This window comes from Penicillium angulare, assembly GCF_028827245.1.
Source record: "Penicillium angulare strain IBT 27051 chromosome Unknown utg000004l_segment0_segment0, whole genome shotgun sequence".
NCBI classification, from domain to species: Eukaryota; Fungi; Ascomycota; class Eurotiomycetes; order Eurotiales; family Aspergillaceae; genus Penicillium; species Penicillium angulare.
Window position 1 is genome coordinate 8,682,860 of NW_026623163.1, and position 19,586 is coordinate 8,702,445.

Below are 19,586 nucleotides of genomic sequence, written 5' to 3' on the forward strand. Positions count from 1 at the left end.
CCCGGTGGGAAAAGCGACCGGGTCAAATTCCCGGCGGATGAGAATGAGATAGCAGAATGTGATATAGCAGAATATGAAAGATAAACAGAAGAGGGGAAATATGAAAGACCATGAGATATTTGGAGATGGCTCTTCCCGGTATTTCGTGATCTATTCAGCGTTTTATTTGTAGTCTCCACAGCGATGGCCATAACGAATGCTGAGGCAATGAATGAATTCTCGGAAAGAAAGGCGGATATCAAGAACAACACAGATGATATAATTGATATTGAACGGACAGCTACTACGGGGACGGAGCAAAATGGAGACTCGAAGGAGATACTCGCAGAGGACAATGCGGGATTTCACCGGTCTCTTACAAGGCGAAAGGTCATGATGATGACCTTTGGGGCTGGTATTGGAACAGGCCTCTGGGTTGGAACTGGACAGGCACTATACTATGGTATGTTAGTATTAAAATCCATTCGAAGGTCAGATCTCATGCTAACTTGCGTTTTATTTAGCTGGGCCTGGCGGACTCGCTATAACGTATACTCTGACTGCGTGAGTAAAACTGTTCAATTCATTGAATATACTAAGTGTCTGACAATATTATGTTAGCATGATTGTCTACGCTCAATACAGCTCTATCGGCGAAATGATGGCTTACAAGCCAGTCCACGGAGGCTTTATTCGTACATGTATCGAGTATGTGGACCCGGCATTTGGATTTGCAGTTGGAATCAACTTCTGGTTTGCTGTGAGTGGAGACTCAAAACTTCATGAATGAATTCAAGCCAGCTACTTACTGACTTTATGATGTAAAAGTGGGTTATGATCATACCAGCAGAAATCACGGCCGCGGTTTCTGTGTTGAAATTCTGGCCTCAAACCGATGCTCTTCCGCTTGCAGTATACATAACGATATTACTAGTCGTGATGGCCGCGGCTAATGTCTTTCATGTCCGAATATATGGGTACATAGAGTACTATATGTCATTTTTCAAATGTGCTGCGGTCGTATTGATGATTTGCTTTTTGTTTATCATGACATCTGGTGGTATTCCGGCCACTCATGGACCGATTGAGTTTCAGTACTGGAAAAACCCTGGTGCCTTCAGAAATGGAATGAAGGGAATTGCTAAAGCTTTTGTGCAAGCTGCTTTTAGCTTTGGTGGTGGTATGTTAACTTCAAGTTATAGTATATAGTGCTAGGTCAATAGCAAGGAACTAACGTCTTTCTAGGTGAACATATTGCTGTCATTGCTGGCGAGATAGCTAAGCCCCGACAGACAATCAAAAAGACAGTTCGCCCGGTCTTCTGGCGCATGTTCACATTTTTCGTTGTCAACATTTGGTTGGTCGGAATGTGTGTCCCATATAATGACGAAGATCTATCTTCTAGTGGTACTCTAGGAAGTCCCTTTGTCATCGCTATCAAGAGAGCGGATGTCTATGGACTTGCCCATGCGATTAATGGGTTCATTTTTCTGAGTGTGATCAGCTGCGGTATCACCAGTGTTTATGTTGCCAGCCGTAGCTTGACAGCTCTGGCAGATCTTAATATCATACATCCCTTCTTTGGTCGCAAAGATAAACAAGGTCGTCCTTGGATGGCGCTTATCATCAGTTTGGGAATTGGTGGTGGATTATGCTACCTTAATTGTGATAGCATTGGAACTGTTGTTTATGGCTGGTTCTCATCCCTGGTAAGTCTAGGTATAATATGATATGGAACATTTGAACTCAAATTAAATTATGAATAGGTGGCTATTGCGACTCTTTTCGAGTGGTCTGGTTGTTATGTTTCCCATCTTCGCTTCAGGGAGGGCCTCAAGGCACAGGGAAAAGATCTCAATTCTCTTCCTTTCAAGGGATTCTTGACGCCATACTCACAATACTTCAGTCTGGTTCTTGTGGCATTCATATTCGGTTGTGAATTTTACCTCTCGTGTTGGCCATTCGGAGAGAAAGGTTCACCCAAGACCTTTTTCTCGACTTACTTGGCGGCTCCGCTGTTTGTTTTTGACTACTTGGCTTATAAGGTTAGTATTTTCTTTTGAAAAGAGCGACGAGACATATCTGACATTGGTACATATAGTTCTGGTACAAAACGAAAATCGTGAAAGCCAAAGATATGGACTTCTCCGCAGCAGAATATTTCGACGAGGAAGATCGGCTGGACGAAATGGCGATTCAAGCACAGGGTTCAATGCTAAGCGAGAAGAGCACATGGATTAAACGTGTTCGATATGTGATTTTTGGATAAAGAAGACCCCGTGAGATCATGTTTGCGGATCCAAGAAGACTTCTGGGTCCAAGTTTAGGTCGCTAGCAGTCCAGCCTGAATTAAGTAAATTATTCCAATCATTAATATCCGGATTAAATGCACTTCCAGTTCCAGAGTTCAAACATGACACTGGACTGAAAGATGACAACTCCGTAGTATTTCCGAAGCATTTGTCCCTTTTCATCGATTGTGTCCAATCCTTGAATTTTTCATACGCTGAAGAAGATCTCTGTGCCATGTTTGACCCATGTTCGTCGGACTCATTATTTGATAAAAGCTGACGAATTGCTATTTCCATAGACTCGATATATGAGATTTCCGACTGAGAAGATGTTCCACCCGTCATTTGCCGGATAAGAACCATGCCTCGATTGAGGCCACCGTGAAGCGCCGAAGACATTCCCGAATTGAGACTTTCTGCGAGTATGACAAGGAGAGCCGCTCTGCATGAACTGAATTCCGTATAAGAAGCGCGACATAAACCAAAGTTGTCTGCAAGTGATTGTAATGTGGCGAGAATTTCGAAAGCACTTTGTACACAATCATTCACCAGTTCTGACTGCTGTTCTCCATTACCGTTATGTTCCCCTTTTGGATGTCTGTTGCGCGGATTAAAAATGAAGGGGCGGCCCATATAGACGTATATGCCGAGATAACATAGCTTGAGATGGCAATTTTGTCGGAACAAGGGTCTCTGAGGCGTTAAATCTCGACAATCATAATTTATTGGCAGTGATTCCCACCACTGCCTCATCCTTATCTTCAATTGCATGAGCTTTTCTGAATGTTCCGGAAGTAATCTCTTGGGGCATCTTTTGAATTGCACTCTGCGGGTTACAAGGTTAGACGATTGTCTTGAATTTGAATAGGTAGGGAATTCTCTTACAAGGTCTCCGAGACTTCCCCAGTCCAAGAAACTAAATCGATAAATGCTATCATGTTTTCAAAGTCCGGGGAATCAAATTCTGGAGAGTTTGTTGGGAGATCGGCATTAATCTCGGATCGTGCGAGAGAACTAGGTCTCCCATGCATGATACTTGTTCGTCTGCTGAAACGTTAATCTTTCGTTTCACGAGAATACTAGAGTACAAAAGCTGCGAGAGATCACCTTTCTAGGGAATAGACCGACCAGAAAAGTCGATTCCTGAGCTCAACAGTCTTTCTGTCAAAATCATCACCAGTATACTTTCGATGCATACCGTTTTGTATGGCCATCTTCATAGCCAAGCCGAAATAAGTATATGACAGGCCGCCAGTAGAAACCGGCAAAGCAAAAACTGCCAGTATAAGACAGGCTTGTACACTTTCGTACGATGCCGCGAGAATGACGTCTGGAACCAACTTGCAAGCTATACGATAAAACCCAAGTCCAATTGCATCTTCGGAGCAGGCAAATATATCCTCTGGGACATTAGACTCTGAGTCTGCTCTGTCCTCTTCCATGTGTGCCATTTGTGTGCCTACAGCTAATATGGCAAAGACTGAGCATACCCAAGGAATATCGCTAGAAGTGAATTTGGTGTTGGAATTATAACAGAGATCCAGCTTTGCTTGTACCCAGGGTCTTTCTGCGTAGAAAGAGTTGACTTCTGTATATTTGAAGAACATGATCGACAGGAATTCAGCGATAGGTCTCGGTGGTAAATGTGTCATGGCCTCGGCAACGATATGGATGGAAGACTGGAGATGGGTCGGTCGCCAGTATTCTTTGACCTGTCAAGTTTATTATTAGGAACTCATATTGTTGACACCCATGGGCTCAATGACAAACGTTTAAATCAGATGACGCTCGACGAGAGCTCATTCTTCGACGTAACTTTTCCGAGAAATTCCAGTGAGAAAATTCTCCCGAATAAACTAGCCACTGTGCGTTAGTTCAAGTTGGATATATGTGAGGGAATTGAAAGTTCCAACGAACATGCGACATCTTTAGACACAAAGTGGACATCAAACGGTTCTTCGGCCACATCTAGGGAATTTTCCATCTCTTTTGACTTTGCCTCATATGTTGCCGCGACCCGCGCAATACTCTCTTCTTCTAAATCTATATCACCAAGAAAATGTTGCACGATCTGTTCCAAGTTCTTTTGATGGCGATTGCTCTGTTCTGGATTGTGACAAAGTAAAGAATCTTCTCGAGGCGAATAATTTGGTCTTCGGGTAGCCTGGGGAGTTGAAAATTGGCACCGTCGATCTAAGCGTTGACATCGCCAGCATGGCTGACCTCCTTCGCATTTTTCCTTTTGCTTGCGACATGTATCACACCTTGAAGAGTTAGTTGAAAAATGGAAATCATGGGCCGTATGAGCTGCATAACTCACGCGAGGGACGTGCGCTTCTTGACCACCGTTGCTTCGCGCTTGCGCTTAGTCCCACATGCGATCTCCTGCCTAATACCCTCGGACATGGATTTGGGGTCGTTAATGTCCGGGATTTGGTAAATGTAACCTTCATTAGGGGTTGCAGAATCCTCAGTGGAATAGGGGCCATGGCGGCTCTGAGGCTATCTTTAATAGAAAGATATGGCAGAGCAAAATGCGGGGTAAAATGCTGAAACCAATGATAAGCCCGACAAGGCTGTGTCCATGCGAAGCCAAGATAAATCTGACGATGTGAATCGGCGTGTTTCCGGGTGCTCTTATCAGTCCCTTGTTGAACCGCAGAACTCAACTTAGGGGGTCCGGGAGCTCCAATTGTTGTTAGCGTATCCAGACTTCTAGCGACCAGATAATGTGTAAATGTAGCCGGACAAATACAAAATAACCACGGCGCGATAATATTTCTTTTGTTCTAATTTCAGATGGGTTGTGCGCTCAGGCTTTGACCTTCCATTCTAGAAAAGCGGCGTGAAATCCAAGTCTGTCATACAAGACCCAGATTACTTCTTATTTGATGTACCACTTATGAGCATGACTAACTTCCAACTTCCAACTTATTACTATTATTTTCAATGTATACTGATCTACAATATTATCGATGTATTAAAATATCTCAGCTCAATATAGAAAACAAGCAACAAAAGAGATTAGGGGAATTCGAGCGGGTGAAATCTGGGACCTCCTCTAGCTTCCTCCCAGGTCGGTCGTTGCTAAGTGAGTGTGCTAGACACTTCAAGTCGCCTATTCCAATGATTTTATAAGTTGTACTAGTATCTATCATACGAGTGTGTTTCGAACGGTCATCAAAGTGGGATAGATGATGCACGTGGCATAGGCCATAAGTTGAAATAGCGACACATCCCAAGATTACGTTTCTGATTCCAACAACTCGAGTATGCAATAAACCGGAAATCCCAATAATATATTACAATGAGCTATATCATGGTATAACGAAAGAATTGATTTCGCTGAACGCCAATGGTATATGAAAACGAAGGACTCCGAATAAACTTTGAATCCGTAAATTCTAGAAGACGCTTGCTTGAACCGAGAAAGCAAACGAGATCTGAAAGGGGAAGAAAACCCAAAATTATCTCGATAATTTCAACTGGGAGATTAAGAATGGGCGAGGGTTGGAAGAAGATAGGTTGAGTGTTGACCAATTCTTCCTGGGAAGCGCCACCCAAAGATAATCGTATCTACAACATCATGATCTTAATACTAGATCCGTGGATTGATATCACACGTCTTATACCAGTGGATAAGAATTTGAAGTCCCGGGAACTTGAATATATCATGACGGATCTGCAGTCTGAGCCCCGGGGCCTGCGGACATCCATTTACTAGTATGAAAATCGTAATAAAATAGATCTATAGACCCATCTACTACTAGCGAGGTGTATAACTAGTACAGCTCCCCTTATCACTTCCCTCAGTATGAGGCACATACATACGAGTGATAATGAATTATTATAGTCATTAAAGGAACATCCGTAAAGTTCTGGTGATAGCTGTGGCGCCTAAAAGATACAACTTTGGAGTCGCATTACCATATTTCTTGCCGAAAAGCATTTGAAGTCGGCTTCCTCGGTTTCATGCCGAGTTTTGCTCCTCGGTAAGAGCCTTGCGTGTTTTGAAATTATGTGCATCAAAATTCAAACGTCTGAATGAAATCTGCATGGGAACTATGTGGTCATCGGCCCTTTTCGGCGAAATGTATATGAGTATATAAGCTATCGCAGGTACCGTACGGCCATACTAAAGATATGAAAGCTCAATTAAGTTCCAAAAATACTTCTAGAGCCTTGCGAAGCCCATATTTTCGAATACTTGATTCCTCACCTTTCATTACTAACAAACCCACCTCGGCTTCTCGATGCTTACTCCGAGTTCCGCCGGTCCCCCGCGCCGAGACTCAACCAACTTGCGATCAATACAAAGACTCTTCTTCTTTCCATATATGAAGATCTCAGAGTAAAAGTTCTACAACATGGATCGGCCACTCGAGCCCATGACTTTGTCTGTTGATAATAGCCAGACCCAAAGCAGTCGATGGGAAAAATTGTAAGCTCGCCCTATTATATCCGTCCCAGAGGTGGCCAAACTAACTACGCCTCAGACAACCTGCTCTCGTTGTGACATCTTCCACTGCGCTCGTATTCACAGTATGCGGTATCAATTTCTCTTTTGGTGTCTGGCAAGAGCTTTACGAGTCTATGTCAAAGACACCCAATACGCCGTTCACCGGAGCGACGCCAGCACAAATTGATTTAATCGGTACCTTGGCTATTGCGCTAATGACTGCCGGCGCCCCATTCACAACAGCCTGGACCAAGCAATATTCGCCTCGAGCCGTTGTATGCAGTGGTAGCATCATCTATGCGGTCGCGCTAGTCTTGGCCAGTTTTAGCCAGTCTCTTTGGCAATTCATTCTAACACAGGGCGTTCTCGTGGGAGTTGGAACTTGCATGACATATATGCCCCCTGTGACGGTGGCGCCAACCTGGTTCTCGCAGAACCGTGGCCTCGCGATGGGAATCATTATGTCCGGGACTGGGGCGGGGGGAGTGGCTTGGCCACTTGCATTTCGATCACTTATTGAACGGGTGGGATTCCGCAATACACTTCGTATCACTGCTTGTATTGCTTTTGCGCTTAATTTGACAGCGGGGATGTTCATGAAATGGCCACCCAGTCAAATAGCCCGTATACAGGCAGAGGAAGCAGCAAGTTCCAGATCAAGACCAAGGAACCTATTCCTCATTCCAGTAATGGACTGGCGCGTTGCACGAACTCGTCAATTTGCTGCTCACGCTTTGGGCGCTTCCCTCCAGTCTGCAGCATACTATACTCCGGTTTTCTTTTTTTCGGCTTTTGCTCGCACCCTCGGATATTCTACCACGTCGTCGGCAAACTTCATTGCAATCTCAAATGGTGCCAATGCACTTTCTAGGGTTGCTATTGGATACTTTGCAGATCGCATGGGCAGGCTCAACATACTTTTGGCCACTACCTTTATTGCAGCTGTTGCAGTTCTGACTTTGTGGCTCCCTGCGTCTTTGGCATCCTCCCAATCAACTGCCAGCGCTTTATTTATCGTGTTTAGCATATCATATGGTATCTTTGCTTCGGCCTACGTGTCACTATTTCCAGCGAGTCTGGTTGAACTTTTCGGAGTGCAACATTTCGTTAGTGTTAACGGGGCCCTTTACATGATTAGAGGGCTTGCTACACTGCTCGGTACACCAATTGCAGGTGTACTAATTCGGAGTAGTCAAACCCAGTCCGCTAGTCCTAAAAGCTATACAAACACCAGTATAATGGTGGGCATTTTAATGGCGGCGGCAACATTTGCAGTTCTGTGGACGCGATTTGAAGCGGTGTTTTCGATGGAACGATCTCAAAATCCCAGAAGGAAGTGGATAATTTGAAATATAATCAAAGAATCGTGTTTCTTCCTAATGAAAAGCGTGGAGATGCTGAGGCTGTTTGTATCGGGCACTGGGCACGTGTAAATAAAAACTAGAATTATAGACTCTCCAATAATCAACCCGTTTTTCGGTTGCACAACTCTGTACATTACAAATATTGTCAACGGCATTTGATAAGTAGAAGGACTGACTCGAGTCTCAACCCTGAAAGTTATTTCTTTTTCTTAACTTCGGCGGTGATACCAATGAATATGGGTTGGGACGCGGGGGACACGATATTGTTTGTTCCACCATAATTGCTTCTTTTAATAATTGTCAACTGCATCGTCACACAAAGGCACAGCTGACACAGCTAGGCTTGGGAAATCACACATTAAACTTCAATAGAAGGCTTTTCAAGAATTGCTTTTTAACTTGACAGCAGTTTCGATAGCCCACATGCGAACAGATTTTGGTCAACATGCGTCACTTCTGTCAAGGAAAAAGCAATATCAGACAGAAACTTGATAAAGAGTCACATTTTGAGCTCAATTTGGCTTATGACTTGCGATAGTGATATATCAGAAATGTTCAGAGGCAATCATGCACGGGCTAAAATAACACAGAATGATATTGCTTATCCGTGTGTGCGCCACCAGTTGGGAAGGGGGATGTCTTTTTCTGAGATATAGTTATAGTTGACGCCCGGGATGAAGCTTGAAATCAAAATCTTTGAAAGCTACTAGTACTAGCTCTTGATTTTTTGAAGCCTTGAAAATGGCGTCTAAGATCTTGCAAGCACCGCCAAAATCTGGCAAATATAGCTGGATCGCGGATTTTCGGTACTATGCAAAGCACTTCCATGTCTTGAATGCTATCATCTTGCTTGGGGCAATTCCAACTTATTTTACATCAGTTTTGTATGTACCTCTACGATGGGAGACCTTCTTGTTGACAGGAGTCTTCTACCTCGCTGGAGGCATGGGAATCACAGCTGGTAAGTATTCTTTCTGAGCCTTTTCCATCCTCAAGTGATATGCTAATTTCGTCTTGTAGGATACCATCGACTCTGGTCGCATCGCTCCTATAAAGCAAGCAAACCTCTGCGATATTTTCTTGCAATAATGGGTGCTGGTCAGTGGCAGTGGTCAATTCTGTGGTGGGCTCGTCACCATCGCTCACATCACCGATACACCGATACCGAGAAGGACCCATACAACCCTACCCGCGGCTTCTTCTTCTCACACGTTGGCTGGCTAGTTGGATACAACCCTAAATCGTGGGGGAAGGTCGACTTATCTGATCTACTAGCCGATGAGGTAGTAGTATGGCAGCACAAATGGGGTATGCTCGTTGGAACTTTAACTGCCATCGTACTGCCTGTGCTCATCGCGCATTTCGGATGGAATGACGCTCAAGGAGCCTTAGTCCACACTGTACTTGGCCGACTAATGTGGATTTGGCACCTTGGCTTCTTTGTCAATTCTATTGCCCATTTGCCCGCTTTCGGTTCTCAGCCTTACTCTAACAAACATAGTGCACGTAACGTACTGCTGTTTGCATGGGTTTTGGCAGGAGAAGCAAGTCACAACTTCCACCACACCTTCCCGGCTGATTACCGAAATGGACTGCATTGGTATGAAGGCGACCTGTCACGGTGGTTTATCCGAACATGCGAGAGACTCGGACTTGCGTGGGATCTTCATGTTACTAGTCCCACGGAAATCGAGCGTGCAAAGCAGCGTCAGCTTAATATTGCTGAGGGAATTGAGCACGGTCCTGAGATTAATCAGCTGCCACAGATGGAATGGCAGGATTATGTTGACCAGACGTCTGCTGGTCGTTGTCTTGTTGCTGTGCATGGAATCGTCCACGACGTTACTGATTTCATGGCTGATCATCCTGGTGGGCCTGAGCTGGTGCAGGGGTATATTGGGAAAGATGCCACTAAGGCATTTTATGACGAGGAAACCCATGTTCATTCGCCTTATGCTGAAACTTTGATGGGGAATATGCGAGTTGCTGTTACTCGTCGACAGGAAGGACTTGAGGAAAGGAAGAAAGAGGAGTAGATTTGGATTATGAAGTGAAGTGATTTTGGAAGTCGATCACATACTTGGCAGATAGTCTATTAGTTTTCATACGCCATTTGAGTAGTAAGTAGCTTTCGGAATTCAAAACATTCAAATTCATTCTTTTTCTGAATATTTGAATCCTTCAATCAAACTATAAGATGTTCGCTGTAAGTAGAACGATGTGAGGCTTTAGCCATGATTATTGCTGCCTCCTATGAATTCGCCAAATGCACGCCCTGGAGAGAATCTGATCAAATGAACTCTGCGCAAACCCTTCGATAGTCATGCGAGAACAGGGGGTTCCACCCGATTAATGAGATGTTCTTTGCAATCCTTGTACGGCGTACCATAACTCTGTTTGGCTAATATACCCAGGTCGGCGTTTGCATACCTGCTCTCAAATAAATGATTTACTGGCTAATATTAATGGTATTACCGAGCCATTTACTCTATCTTGGAACATGCAAACGAAGTGTGAAGAATAAAAAGTGTAACATTAATTCAAGGCGCTTTATGCGGCATCGATATTTGCCACATTGCTTCGTTGTACAAGGCGTGCATACTCACACAATCCCTACTACCCGCAGACTCCTCCTCCACACTTATCTCCGTTGAAACCCTGATTTCATTGCTATGATCCCCTTGGCGGGTTAATAGGTCAGGGGCCGAAGCCGCCGCGTTGCTGATAGACATATCCTCCAAATGGATAGCGTCAGGCATGCTTACTTGTCGAATTTTCGTATTCTTTGCATGTGGCTGCTCGCTAGCTCTCTCTCCAGACTTAATATTGGAATCCGGAGGAGATACGGAATTTATACCCTCGTGTCGCTGCACAAACCTGACAAGCTGGTTCAGGATAGCAAACTCAAGCTTAAGCTTTATAGAGTATATGACGGCTTTGATCCCCTGTTCCCAGATGAATAAGTTATTATATACGACCGCGAGTACTCCGATATTCATCAACACAATCAGTACGTTAATACCGAAGAGTTTCCACATGATCTGTCGCTTGTTGCCGGATGCCGTCTTGAGCATGTTCACCGTCGCCCAGATGTATAGACTAGAGATAAAGAATTCCTGGACACAGAAAAAGGTGATCTGTACTTTTTCCATGACATGGTAGACAGCGTTGAAGTTGTTCCTGCTCGGAAGAGGGCTATATATAGATCCGAATAGAAGAACAGTAATGGAGATGTGCCAGACAACAGCGTCGCAGATGATTATCCAGAGGACGGTTCGCAGGATAGTGGTATTGTTGAGCACTAGATGCAAGCGCGAATACAGGACGACAGATTGGCCTGAGACCACCAAAATCCAGCCAATAATATCGAGTGTCACGCCTATATAATCGACTGAGGGCTTGAAGTTGACCAGCGTCCAGCCGACGGAGTATGGAATCAATCCGAATGAGGCTAGCGTTATGCTCCAAAAATAAAGGCCCTTTCGTCGCTGAAAAGTCATCAAGACGAGAACGAGGAGTTCGAGGGCATTGTAAATTGCTATAGCTGAGCAGACCTGAGAAGGATATTAGTGTCTTATGGCTATCCTAGCTGAAAGGGAACCTTACCACTACTAGGATGGCCATCGGGCTGCCCTTCGCGAGTGGTATTGAACTATTCATCCTCTGCGTTCTCTTCAAGAACGAGCTGGCCATGGTGGCCAGTTTTAAGGGGGTTCATGTATCAATGGGATGAGGGTATGTGCACGTTGGAAACTGGAATTCTGTCGTCGTTTCATCCCCGCGGGGTCGTACGAGTATTAAAGTTATTACGGGGGAGGCGCTAAACTCCATCAATTGATGCTCGTAAAGTGGCAATTGGCATAATCTTCAAGCGTGCTCCACCCATGGATCTCTGAACTTTATTTAATCGCCCCCTCAACCAAAACATACTAGCTGAAATTGACTTCAATAAATTCAGTGTGGGTTTTGATTCATAACTCATCAAGCATGCGTATATCGTATCTATGAATGTCTAAATTCTAGGCTCCTGGTGTCTGTGCTCTCTCTCCCAAGCCGCCGCCCATAAGTCCGCCAGCAATTCCATGCATCCGCCGATCTAATAGATCCTCCTCGCTGCCCAGAGATGTGATGCTTCTTCCACGTGGACGAAGAGCGTAAGGACTCCCAGGGGCACTGTTGATATCTCCAACGGCAACTTCATCGTGGTATTTATACTTCATCTCAAGGTGTTTCAACCTTGCTAGGAATTCACCCCCATCTTCCGCACCGTGTTCGGCCTCGTCCTCATAGGTGGTAAAGCCAGCGAGACGAGACGATGCAAATGGAGATCGGGACTTTTTCCGACGCGCTAGTAGGCTTTTCGATGAGAAGTAATCTTCATCAGTTGATGAGCTCGTCATCTTCGTCATGCCCATTTCTAACGGTCGGTCTTCATCTCCAGATGATTCCCCTGTTCGCCTGCGATGATGATGTTTTTCTGAGAACCTCCTATTCTCCTTGTTATTCGCAGGTTCTTTCTGTTTTATCGGTACACTCTTGTTTGAAGCCCCAGACATTTGAAGTAGACTATACTCCGATTCGTACATCTCAGATGTCTCAAATAGAGTCTCTATCCAGACGGCACTGCGCTTAATGTACTTCCATGCCTCTGGATAGAAGCCTGCCATTTGCAGAAATCCATGCGATACGCCAGGAATCAAAGATACCTCCACATGATCCCTTTCACGAAATGTACGCCGGGAGTTCATAAGACCAAGATCCTGACGTTCATGAAAATCCTGAAGCTTTGCCTGGCGCAAGCGGCCTGCAAAAATGACTGTATCATCGACCAATGGATCACGTTCGCCAGTGAAAATGTACGTTTTGGGAAATCTGGCAAGTAATGCATCCGGTGCGAGGACTGGAGACAGGTAGAAATCGGTGTTAAAATCAGGTCTTTGATGTGGCCCAATATATAGAATGATCATTGCGCGCATCATTTCGGGCGTAAGAATTCTATCGTGGACATAAGAGATCATAGAGGAGACAGCAAGTCGGGTCTGAAGTGGTTGTGCCTCGCCGGATGTGGGAGACTTGGGCTTTCCATTGAGCTCTTCGTTCTTTTTTAGTTTGTCGCGGAGAGCTTTGGAAGTCTCAGTTGCTATGTCGGTTTTCTCCTGATCATCCGCTTGTTTAGAAGCAGTTAAAGAGGTCAAATTCTCGACTGAATGGCCCGGTGAGGTAAATGGAGTGAGCTTGCGATATTGGTCTTGTTTGCGCTGCAGGATACTTCGGTTGGTTTGGCGTGAGCTTTTATCCTGAATGAGTGACATTTGCTCGTCTGTCATCCAACTTTCTACTTTGACGTTGAGCGCTGGGTATGCCAGAACTACCCCCTCGGGCCGTGGGAGCCCTTCTCCTCCTTGCCAGCTTTGCCCCAAGCTGGTCTGAAGGACCATCAATATCATACTGACTGCCAGATTGCCTCCTGCGCTTTCGCCAGTCACGACAATTCGGGGGCGAGTCAAGCCACTCAGACCAACACAGCGTCCATTAGTGGATATGATAGTATGATATACATCGTAGCATTCGTGCAGCGCATATGGGTACGCATATTCTGGGGCCTTCTTGTAATCAATACTAAGAACGGGTATCTTCAATTTCCCTGCCCATGACAAAAGCTTGTCTTCGGAGTTTCGCGGTCCCATAGCAACAAAGCCGCCGCCGGGAATATCCAAAACGATGCAAGTCTGCTGTTTCAATGCGCTCAGAGGTCCATCGAAATACAGCCACCCACTCACGGGATCGGTATACACGGACTGCTTCGGTCGAGGGATACGAATAGCCCGCGGCGAGTATCTGGTCATTCGTGGGCGTAGCAAACTAGCCATAGCCCACAAATAAGGCGTGGTTGCTTTGTTCCATGAGACACGCATATGCTCCAGAGTCAGAGTAGCGCGGACTCGGCGCACCTTCTCATCCGCTTGCTCCGCGGCAATGAGATAGTAGACTGTGAAAACCAAAGATGCAATATCCCGTAGCCACTTCGGTTTAATATTCATGGCCGTCCAAAAGCCTGCATCTAGCCCTGTGGCAATCCATGTCGCTCGAAAGAATGATCTTGAATATAAGTTGGCCAAAGGTTCTGGGCACTCTAGGCCAAGCAATTTACCGAAATTGCGGGATATGTATAGCGATAGGAAAATTAGAACGGTTGTTTGCCATGCTGTCAACCTATTTGAAAATCGGGTTGAAATGGCTCGGAGAAGCGGAGGCCCATGCTTATTTCCACTATTCAAAGAAGGGATCAAGGAGTCAGCTTGGATCTCACAGCGTATCGCTAATTTGGGCGATCGCACATACCGAAGTAAATAAGTAGACCAGAATGAAACCACAGCTAATACCTGGATCTTACGGAATCTGGTGGATGGTCGTCCAAGAACGTGGTCTGGAGATCTATGTTAGTCAAGTGCGTCATGGGCTGCAGCACTGATCTGCCGATCGTACCTATCATTTCCACCCGTGATGCAAGGCTGTATCGTGCTATACAGCCACCCCAAAGAAAAAGCAGAGCTCATAGATCAAGGACTCAAAAAGGAATAATGCAGAAGATAGATCAAAAAAACAGACAAGAGACAAAAATGCGGGGAGAGAAGGGTGAGAATGAACAAGAAACAGAATGAAACAAGAACGTCAACAATCACATGTGAATTCAAGGCCATCACATGCTGAAGATCAGCATCAGCTGACTTCACATACAACAACAACACCACAACATGTATAAGGCCACACCTATGTATAATGACGACGGATTTATGCATTTACACAGTTGATTGAAGATCGCTTCTATTGAAAAGAATTCATATTGAGCTAAATGTATCACAAAATATCTATATCACCCGACAATACTCCCTGCCATGAATCATTTGGAACCTGCAAAGGAGAACTTCCAAGGCCGTACTGATAAACCCCGCAATGCAGATACCAGCCGAGTCACTCACAGTCGTGGCGCCAAGAGAGAACTCGCGCTCTTCTTCTGGGACTCGGTCGCTGATTTCTGCAAATGTGTTGACGTATACTAGACCACCAAGTAGGCCTTCCCAGAAAATCACCAGAAACACAATGTAGACATTAGGGATAAAATTGAACATGGAATGCAGGGTTAGCACGACCAGGTTGAGCACTTGTAAAAGAGAGGGGACATAAAGATGGTGCACACGAAAGAATGGGGTCGAGGACCGCGAGACAAAGACACCGGCTTGGTATATCGCGCTGTATGCCGGGTAAAAGGAACGGAAGTCCTTGAATGGCGTAGTATATAGAGGGAAGAGCAGAGTCGGGGCAACGCCCTGATTGATCACGTACTCGGCAATGAACACCAAAAGTAATGGAAGCATACTATACATTCACGAATTAACACCATAGCAGGAATTAAGTAACGGGAATAACTCACAAGGGGAAGAACAACTTCTTGAGCTGTCTCAGGTTCTGTCGCATTCGGTCCCACCAACGGGACTCTGCATTCACGTGGACGGGCTTTTGTGTACCAGCTGAATGGACAGATACGCCTAAGAGTCCTTCTGACTCTTCGCGCTCAGATTCGTAACCTTCATGCCCTACATCTTCTGTCTCTGAGCGCTCCCCTCGTTCTACAGCCTGGTACCTATCCGAAGAGGCTGTTGCTCGCATTGAGTCTCGTGGTAAAACAATGAAGAAGCTCACTGCCATCAGAATAGGCAAACTGGCCGACGCAAAGAGAGTAGTATGTACCGAAATGCCCATGGTATTCGTAGCTAATGCGTAAGCTCCAGCACCGACTAGACCAGCTGCACCGGTGCCACTACTCCAAGCAGCCAGACTGAAGTGTCCGTAGAAATGGGTGAGCCCCATGAAGCTCAGCTCCCCTCCGCCAGCCGACAGACTAGCGAGGATTATACCCACGATCTTGGATATGATCGTACCTCCTTCAGTATAGCTTGGGCTCATCGCAACGATCACCATGCCCACGGTGGAGAGCAATACAAATACAATGACTCGGACAGAGTACGGGACCACATGAATGAAGTAGGGCGCGATCAGCTTGGTCGTGAAGGATGGTATGATATCTGCGAGGAGTACGATGCCTTTGGGCAAATCTGGTCCGACTAGGTCTAAAGCTGCGGAGAGGAGGATCACATAGAGGACGTTATTGATAAGGCCTATTAGCGGGAACCGGTTAGTGACTATTGCATCCAGTGAGATCTCGAATATTGAGGGTACCGAATAGCCAGAAAGCGATGCAGACACGCGGGTCCGCACCGCTGAAGGAGCGTTTGAGGCGATCGGAAAAGCGAGTCCAGCGCGGAGGGGCGTCATCCTCGATGGGCATCGGGGTGTCCCCGCTGTGTTCGAGGGGCATTCCAGGAAGAGAAAGTTGTCGCGTGAGGGTGGAAAGAAGACAACTACGTGGGAGAAAGATCAAAGATCAAAGATCAAAGCCGGCAAATACCAATTCATGTTCTCAAACTGGCGCAGGGGGGTTATCTGGGACCAGTGGAAGACAAGGGCACACGACAGAGGTAACTGGGAGTGCTTATCATGGGTAGACGGAGTATTTGGTTCCACTACGGGTACCCACTGCCACGCGCGTTCTTCCTAGAACTCCGAACGAGAGTACGAGTACGCTCCGCTCGGCTTATGGAGTGCCGTTGTTCCTCTCCACTTATTCATAGTACTTGAAACGCTGGAGTATATATACATTACTCGTGACTATTCTCAGTACACATGTATATTCAAAAAGTAACTAAGACTTAATTGTTGTTCTATTGGAGAGCTTACTATACGATCCGCTACTTGGTAGTACAAAATATAGGGTTCGGTTGCGTACATATGATCATAAGACTCTACTTAAGAGACTAAACCCTTGGAAGACCTTTGATTTTAATATATATCCTATTCTATGGCACCCAGCTCTATTCAGGGGATGCATGGGCAAAAATCTCAGAAGAAATTAACAAAAAATATACGCTCCGAAACGACAAATCAATGAAATGGTATATCAAACAGGCATGGAGCACATCATGGGCCAATTTGAAATCGGACCGCACGCGGCCAGTTTCCCCTTTTTAGGAGCTAATGACTGACTCCAGGGATTTTTCCAAGATGTTGAGGCCAGACTTGATCTGGTCCTCGGTGATAGTCAGAGCAGGAACAAAGCGAAGACAGCCATCACCAGCAGTGATGATGAGCATACCGCGCTCGCGAGCGGCCTTGATGATATCACCCGCCTTAGGAGCAGCGGATGGAGACAGCTGTAGACCCAGAATGAGACCACGGCCACGAATCTCGGAGACAGACTCGGGGAACTTCTTCTGCAGAGCTTGGAAGCCAGCAACGAAGACCTCGGACTTCTGCTGGACTGCGCTTTGGAGCTCAGGGTCAGCAAGGCGAGCAACGATGTGGTAGGCAACACGGCAAGCCAGAGGGTTTCCACCGAAGGTAGTACCGTGGTCTCCGGTCTTGATGTGGGAGCCAACGGTCTTGCCGGAGACAATGGTGGCACCAATCGGGATGCCGTTGCCCAAAGCCTTGGCCGATGTCAAAATATCGGGGTGTGCGGCCTCGCCTGAGGCTGGGGTCAAAGAGGGATGGGCATGGGCCCAGAGGCTACCTGTACGAGACAGTCCGCACTGGATTTCATCGAAGATCAGGACAGCGCCGACCTCGTCGCAACGCTTGCGCAGAGCGACCAAGAACTCGGGAGTAGCCATGTTAACACCACCCTCGCCCTGTATAGGCTCGACAATCACACCGCAGGTCTTATCGGTGATGAGGGTCTGCAGCTGCTCAACATCGTTGTAGTTTCCGTACTTGAAACCGGGGATCATAGGCGAGAAAGGTGTCTGGTACTTCGGGTTGGGAGTGGCGGAGAGCGCACCCATTGTACGGCCATGGAAGGAGTTGTGGAACGAAACGAACTCATGCTTGTCGCCGGAGGGGTCGAGGGTGCGTCCGACCTTGCGGGCGAACTTGATAGCAGCCTCGTTGGCCTCGGTTCCGGAGTTGGAGATGAAGACCTGCTCGGCATTGCGCATAGCACCTGACTCACGGGTTAAGTTGACTAGCAGTTGACTCAGAGCACCGGTCCAAGGGTTGTGGTAAAGGTTCGATGCGTGAAGGAGGGTCTCGGCCTATAAGAGATCATTAAGTTAGTTCAGCGATTCGTGTGTAGATAAATAATCTAGGATTCAATTGGTTGCGCACCTGCTCCGCAATAATCTTGGAAATCTCCGGATCGCAGTGACCGAGCGAGTTAACCGCAATTCCCGCAGTTAAATCCAGATAGCGCCGGTTTTCCATATCCCACAGGTAGCAACCCTGGCCCTTCATCATCATAGGAGCTGGGCGAACGTAGGTTGGCACCATGAAGGGAGCCCGCTCATTAATGAACGAGACTGTGACGGAGTCGGGTGAAGGGTCGGGGTTGGGGAGAGAAGCCCCAGTCTTGAGCTTTGTTAGTTCTCACGATATCGATATACCCTATACCGGATCGATTGACTCACCTGCGCCTGCTTCTGAGCAGCATTGGCGGTCGCCGCAAATCGTCGCTGAATGGGTGACTCAACAGAAGGCACAAGGCGGGTTGCGCGAGGGAGACGGCGCGCGGCCACACGGAGGGCAGACATGGCTATAGTATAGGGAAATTAAAAAACGAGAATCCTTCAACCGCTAATAGCAATACCAGAAATAACAGAGAAAGAGAAAACCCCTCAGGCCACTGATCTTTCTGAGGAGATAAAAAAGCCCGCGATATCGGGACCCGCAATGGAAACTTAGTCAGGATCGGCGCCACTTCCGGTGGTTCGGCTCTGCTATATTATTATCGTAGGGCGCGCCTTTTACCGAGCTCAACCTTCCAACATCCCATTTGTTGCCGATAAATCTCTCTCATCATGGCATTTTATCTTGCTTTGCCCCGTGGCCGTCTCGCATCCCTTACGAAGGGTACTGTCACCATTCGATCGATCTCCACTACTACCGCCCTGCGCAACTCCAACGACGACAAGAAGCCCTCGCTTGCATTCGGCGGCGGTCCCGCTCCGCCACGTCTACCTAAGGAAGAACAGGAGATCTTTGAAGAGCTCCAGCGTCGCTCTACTGGCGCTTTCAGCACACCACAAGTCAACCAATCACCCCAAGCGGGAATCAAGGTCAACGGCAATGGCGAGGAGCTTCATCCGGATGCGCCACAAGGGCTAAAGCCCGAGTTCGAGGGCGAGAAGAACCCGAAAACTGGGGAGGTCGGTGGACCCAAAAATGAGCCTCTCCGATGGGGCTCTGCCGGTGATTGGAGTTATGGTGGCCGTGTAACAGACTTCTAAAGTGATACAACGGGTTTTTCGCCAGACTCATTACCTCGCAACTTGCATAATACTGGCGTCGGGATTCTATTGCATTCTGTATATTGGATAATTTATTGGCAATGTAAATATTATATGCACTCGCCAGATCAATCAAACATCTATCGTGGATACT

General features: G+C 46.5%; 9 protein-coding genes across 9 annotated transcripts; 4 read left to right on the forward strand and 5 right to left on the reverse strand.

Annotated features, from left to right (window-relative positions):
- Positions 1-183: 183 nt before the first annotated feature.
- On the forward strand, positions 184-2,248 carry N7478_007167 (Amino acid/polyamine transporter I; the record flags this gene model as incomplete). Its single annotated transcript, XM_056923381.1, has 7 exons — positions 184-442; positions 504-543; positions 601-739; positions 808-1,159; positions 1,225-1,688; positions 1,746-2,024; positions 2,081-2,248. 7 exons carry the CDS (start codon positions 184-186, stop codon positions 2,246-2,248), a joined length of 1,701 nt encoding a protein of 566 aa, XP_056781418.1.
- Positions 2,249-3,373: 1,125 nt separating this feature from the next.
- N7478_007168 (uncharacterized protein) lies at positions 3,374-4,676 on the reverse strand (the record flags this gene model as incomplete). The annotated part of the gene is made up of 4 exons (XM_056923382.1): positions 3,374-3,982; positions 4,041-4,126; positions 4,188-4,534; positions 4,591-4,676. The coding sequence occupies 4 exons, from the start codon at positions 4,674-4,676 to the stop codon at positions 3,374-3,376; spliced, it is 1,128 nt and encodes a 375-aa protein (XP_056781419.1).
- A 1,961-nt stretch (positions 4,677-6,637) lies between these two features.
- N7478_007169 (putative MFS monocarboxylate transporter) lies at positions 6,638-8,078 on the forward strand (the record flags this gene model as incomplete). Its single annotated transcript, XM_056923383.1, has 2 exons — positions 6,638-6,711; positions 6,767-8,078. 2 exons carry the CDS (start codon positions 6,638-6,640, stop codon positions 8,076-8,078), a joined length of 1,386 nt encoding a protein of 461 aa, XP_056781420.1.
- A 756-nt stretch (positions 8,079-8,834) lies between these two features.
- On the forward strand, positions 8,835-10,129 carry N7478_007170 (acyl-CoA desaturase; the record flags this gene model as incomplete). The annotated part of the gene is made up of 2 exons (XM_056923384.1): positions 8,835-9,054; positions 9,114-10,129. 2 exons carry the CDS (start codon positions 8,835-8,837, stop codon positions 10,127-10,129), a joined length of 1,236 nt encoding a protein of 411 aa, XP_056781421.1.
- A 504-nt stretch (positions 10,130-10,633) lies between these two features.
- On the reverse strand, positions 10,634-11,786 carry N7478_007171 (uncharacterized protein; the record flags this gene model as incomplete). Its single annotated transcript, XM_056923385.1, has 2 exons — positions 10,634-11,647; positions 11,700-11,786. 2 exons carry the CDS (start codon positions 11,784-11,786, stop codon positions 10,634-10,636), a joined length of 1,101 nt encoding a protein of 366 aa, XP_056781422.1.
- Positions 11,787-12,112: 326 nt separating this feature from the next.
- N7478_007172 (putative lipase) lies at positions 12,113-14,134 on the reverse strand (the record flags this gene model as incomplete). Its single annotated transcript, XM_056923386.1, has 1 exon — positions 12,113-14,134. One exon carries the CDS (start codon positions 14,132-14,134, stop codon positions 12,113-12,115), a length of 2,022 nt encoding a protein of 673 aa, XP_056781423.1.
- Positions 14,135-14,962: 828 nt separating this feature from the next.
- N7478_007173 (battenin family protein) lies at positions 14,963-16,440 on the reverse strand (the record flags this gene model as incomplete). Its single annotated transcript, XM_056923387.1, has 3 exons — positions 14,963-15,470; positions 15,526-16,270; positions 16,332-16,440. The coding sequence occupies 3 exons, from the start codon at positions 16,438-16,440 to the stop codon at positions 14,963-14,965; spliced, it is 1,362 nt and encodes a 453-aa protein (XP_056781424.1).
- Positions 16,441-17,176: 736 nt separating this feature from the next.
- N7478_007174 (acetylornithine transaminase) lies at positions 17,177-18,736 on the reverse strand (the record flags this gene model as incomplete). Its single annotated transcript, XM_056923388.1, has 3 exons — positions 17,177-18,241; positions 18,315-18,560; positions 18,614-18,736. 3 exons carry the CDS (start codon positions 18,734-18,736, stop codon positions 17,177-17,179), a joined length of 1,434 nt encoding a protein of 477 aa, XP_056781425.1.
- A 267-nt stretch (positions 18,737-19,003) lies between these two features.
- On the forward strand, positions 19,004-19,432 carry N7478_007175 (succinate dehydrogenase assembly factor 4; the record flags this gene model as incomplete). Its single annotated transcript, XM_056923389.1, has 1 exon — positions 19,004-19,432. One exon carries the CDS (start codon positions 19,004-19,006, stop codon positions 19,430-19,432), a length of 429 nt encoding a protein of 142 aa, XP_056781426.1.
- Positions 19,433-19,586: the final 154 nt, after the last annotated feature.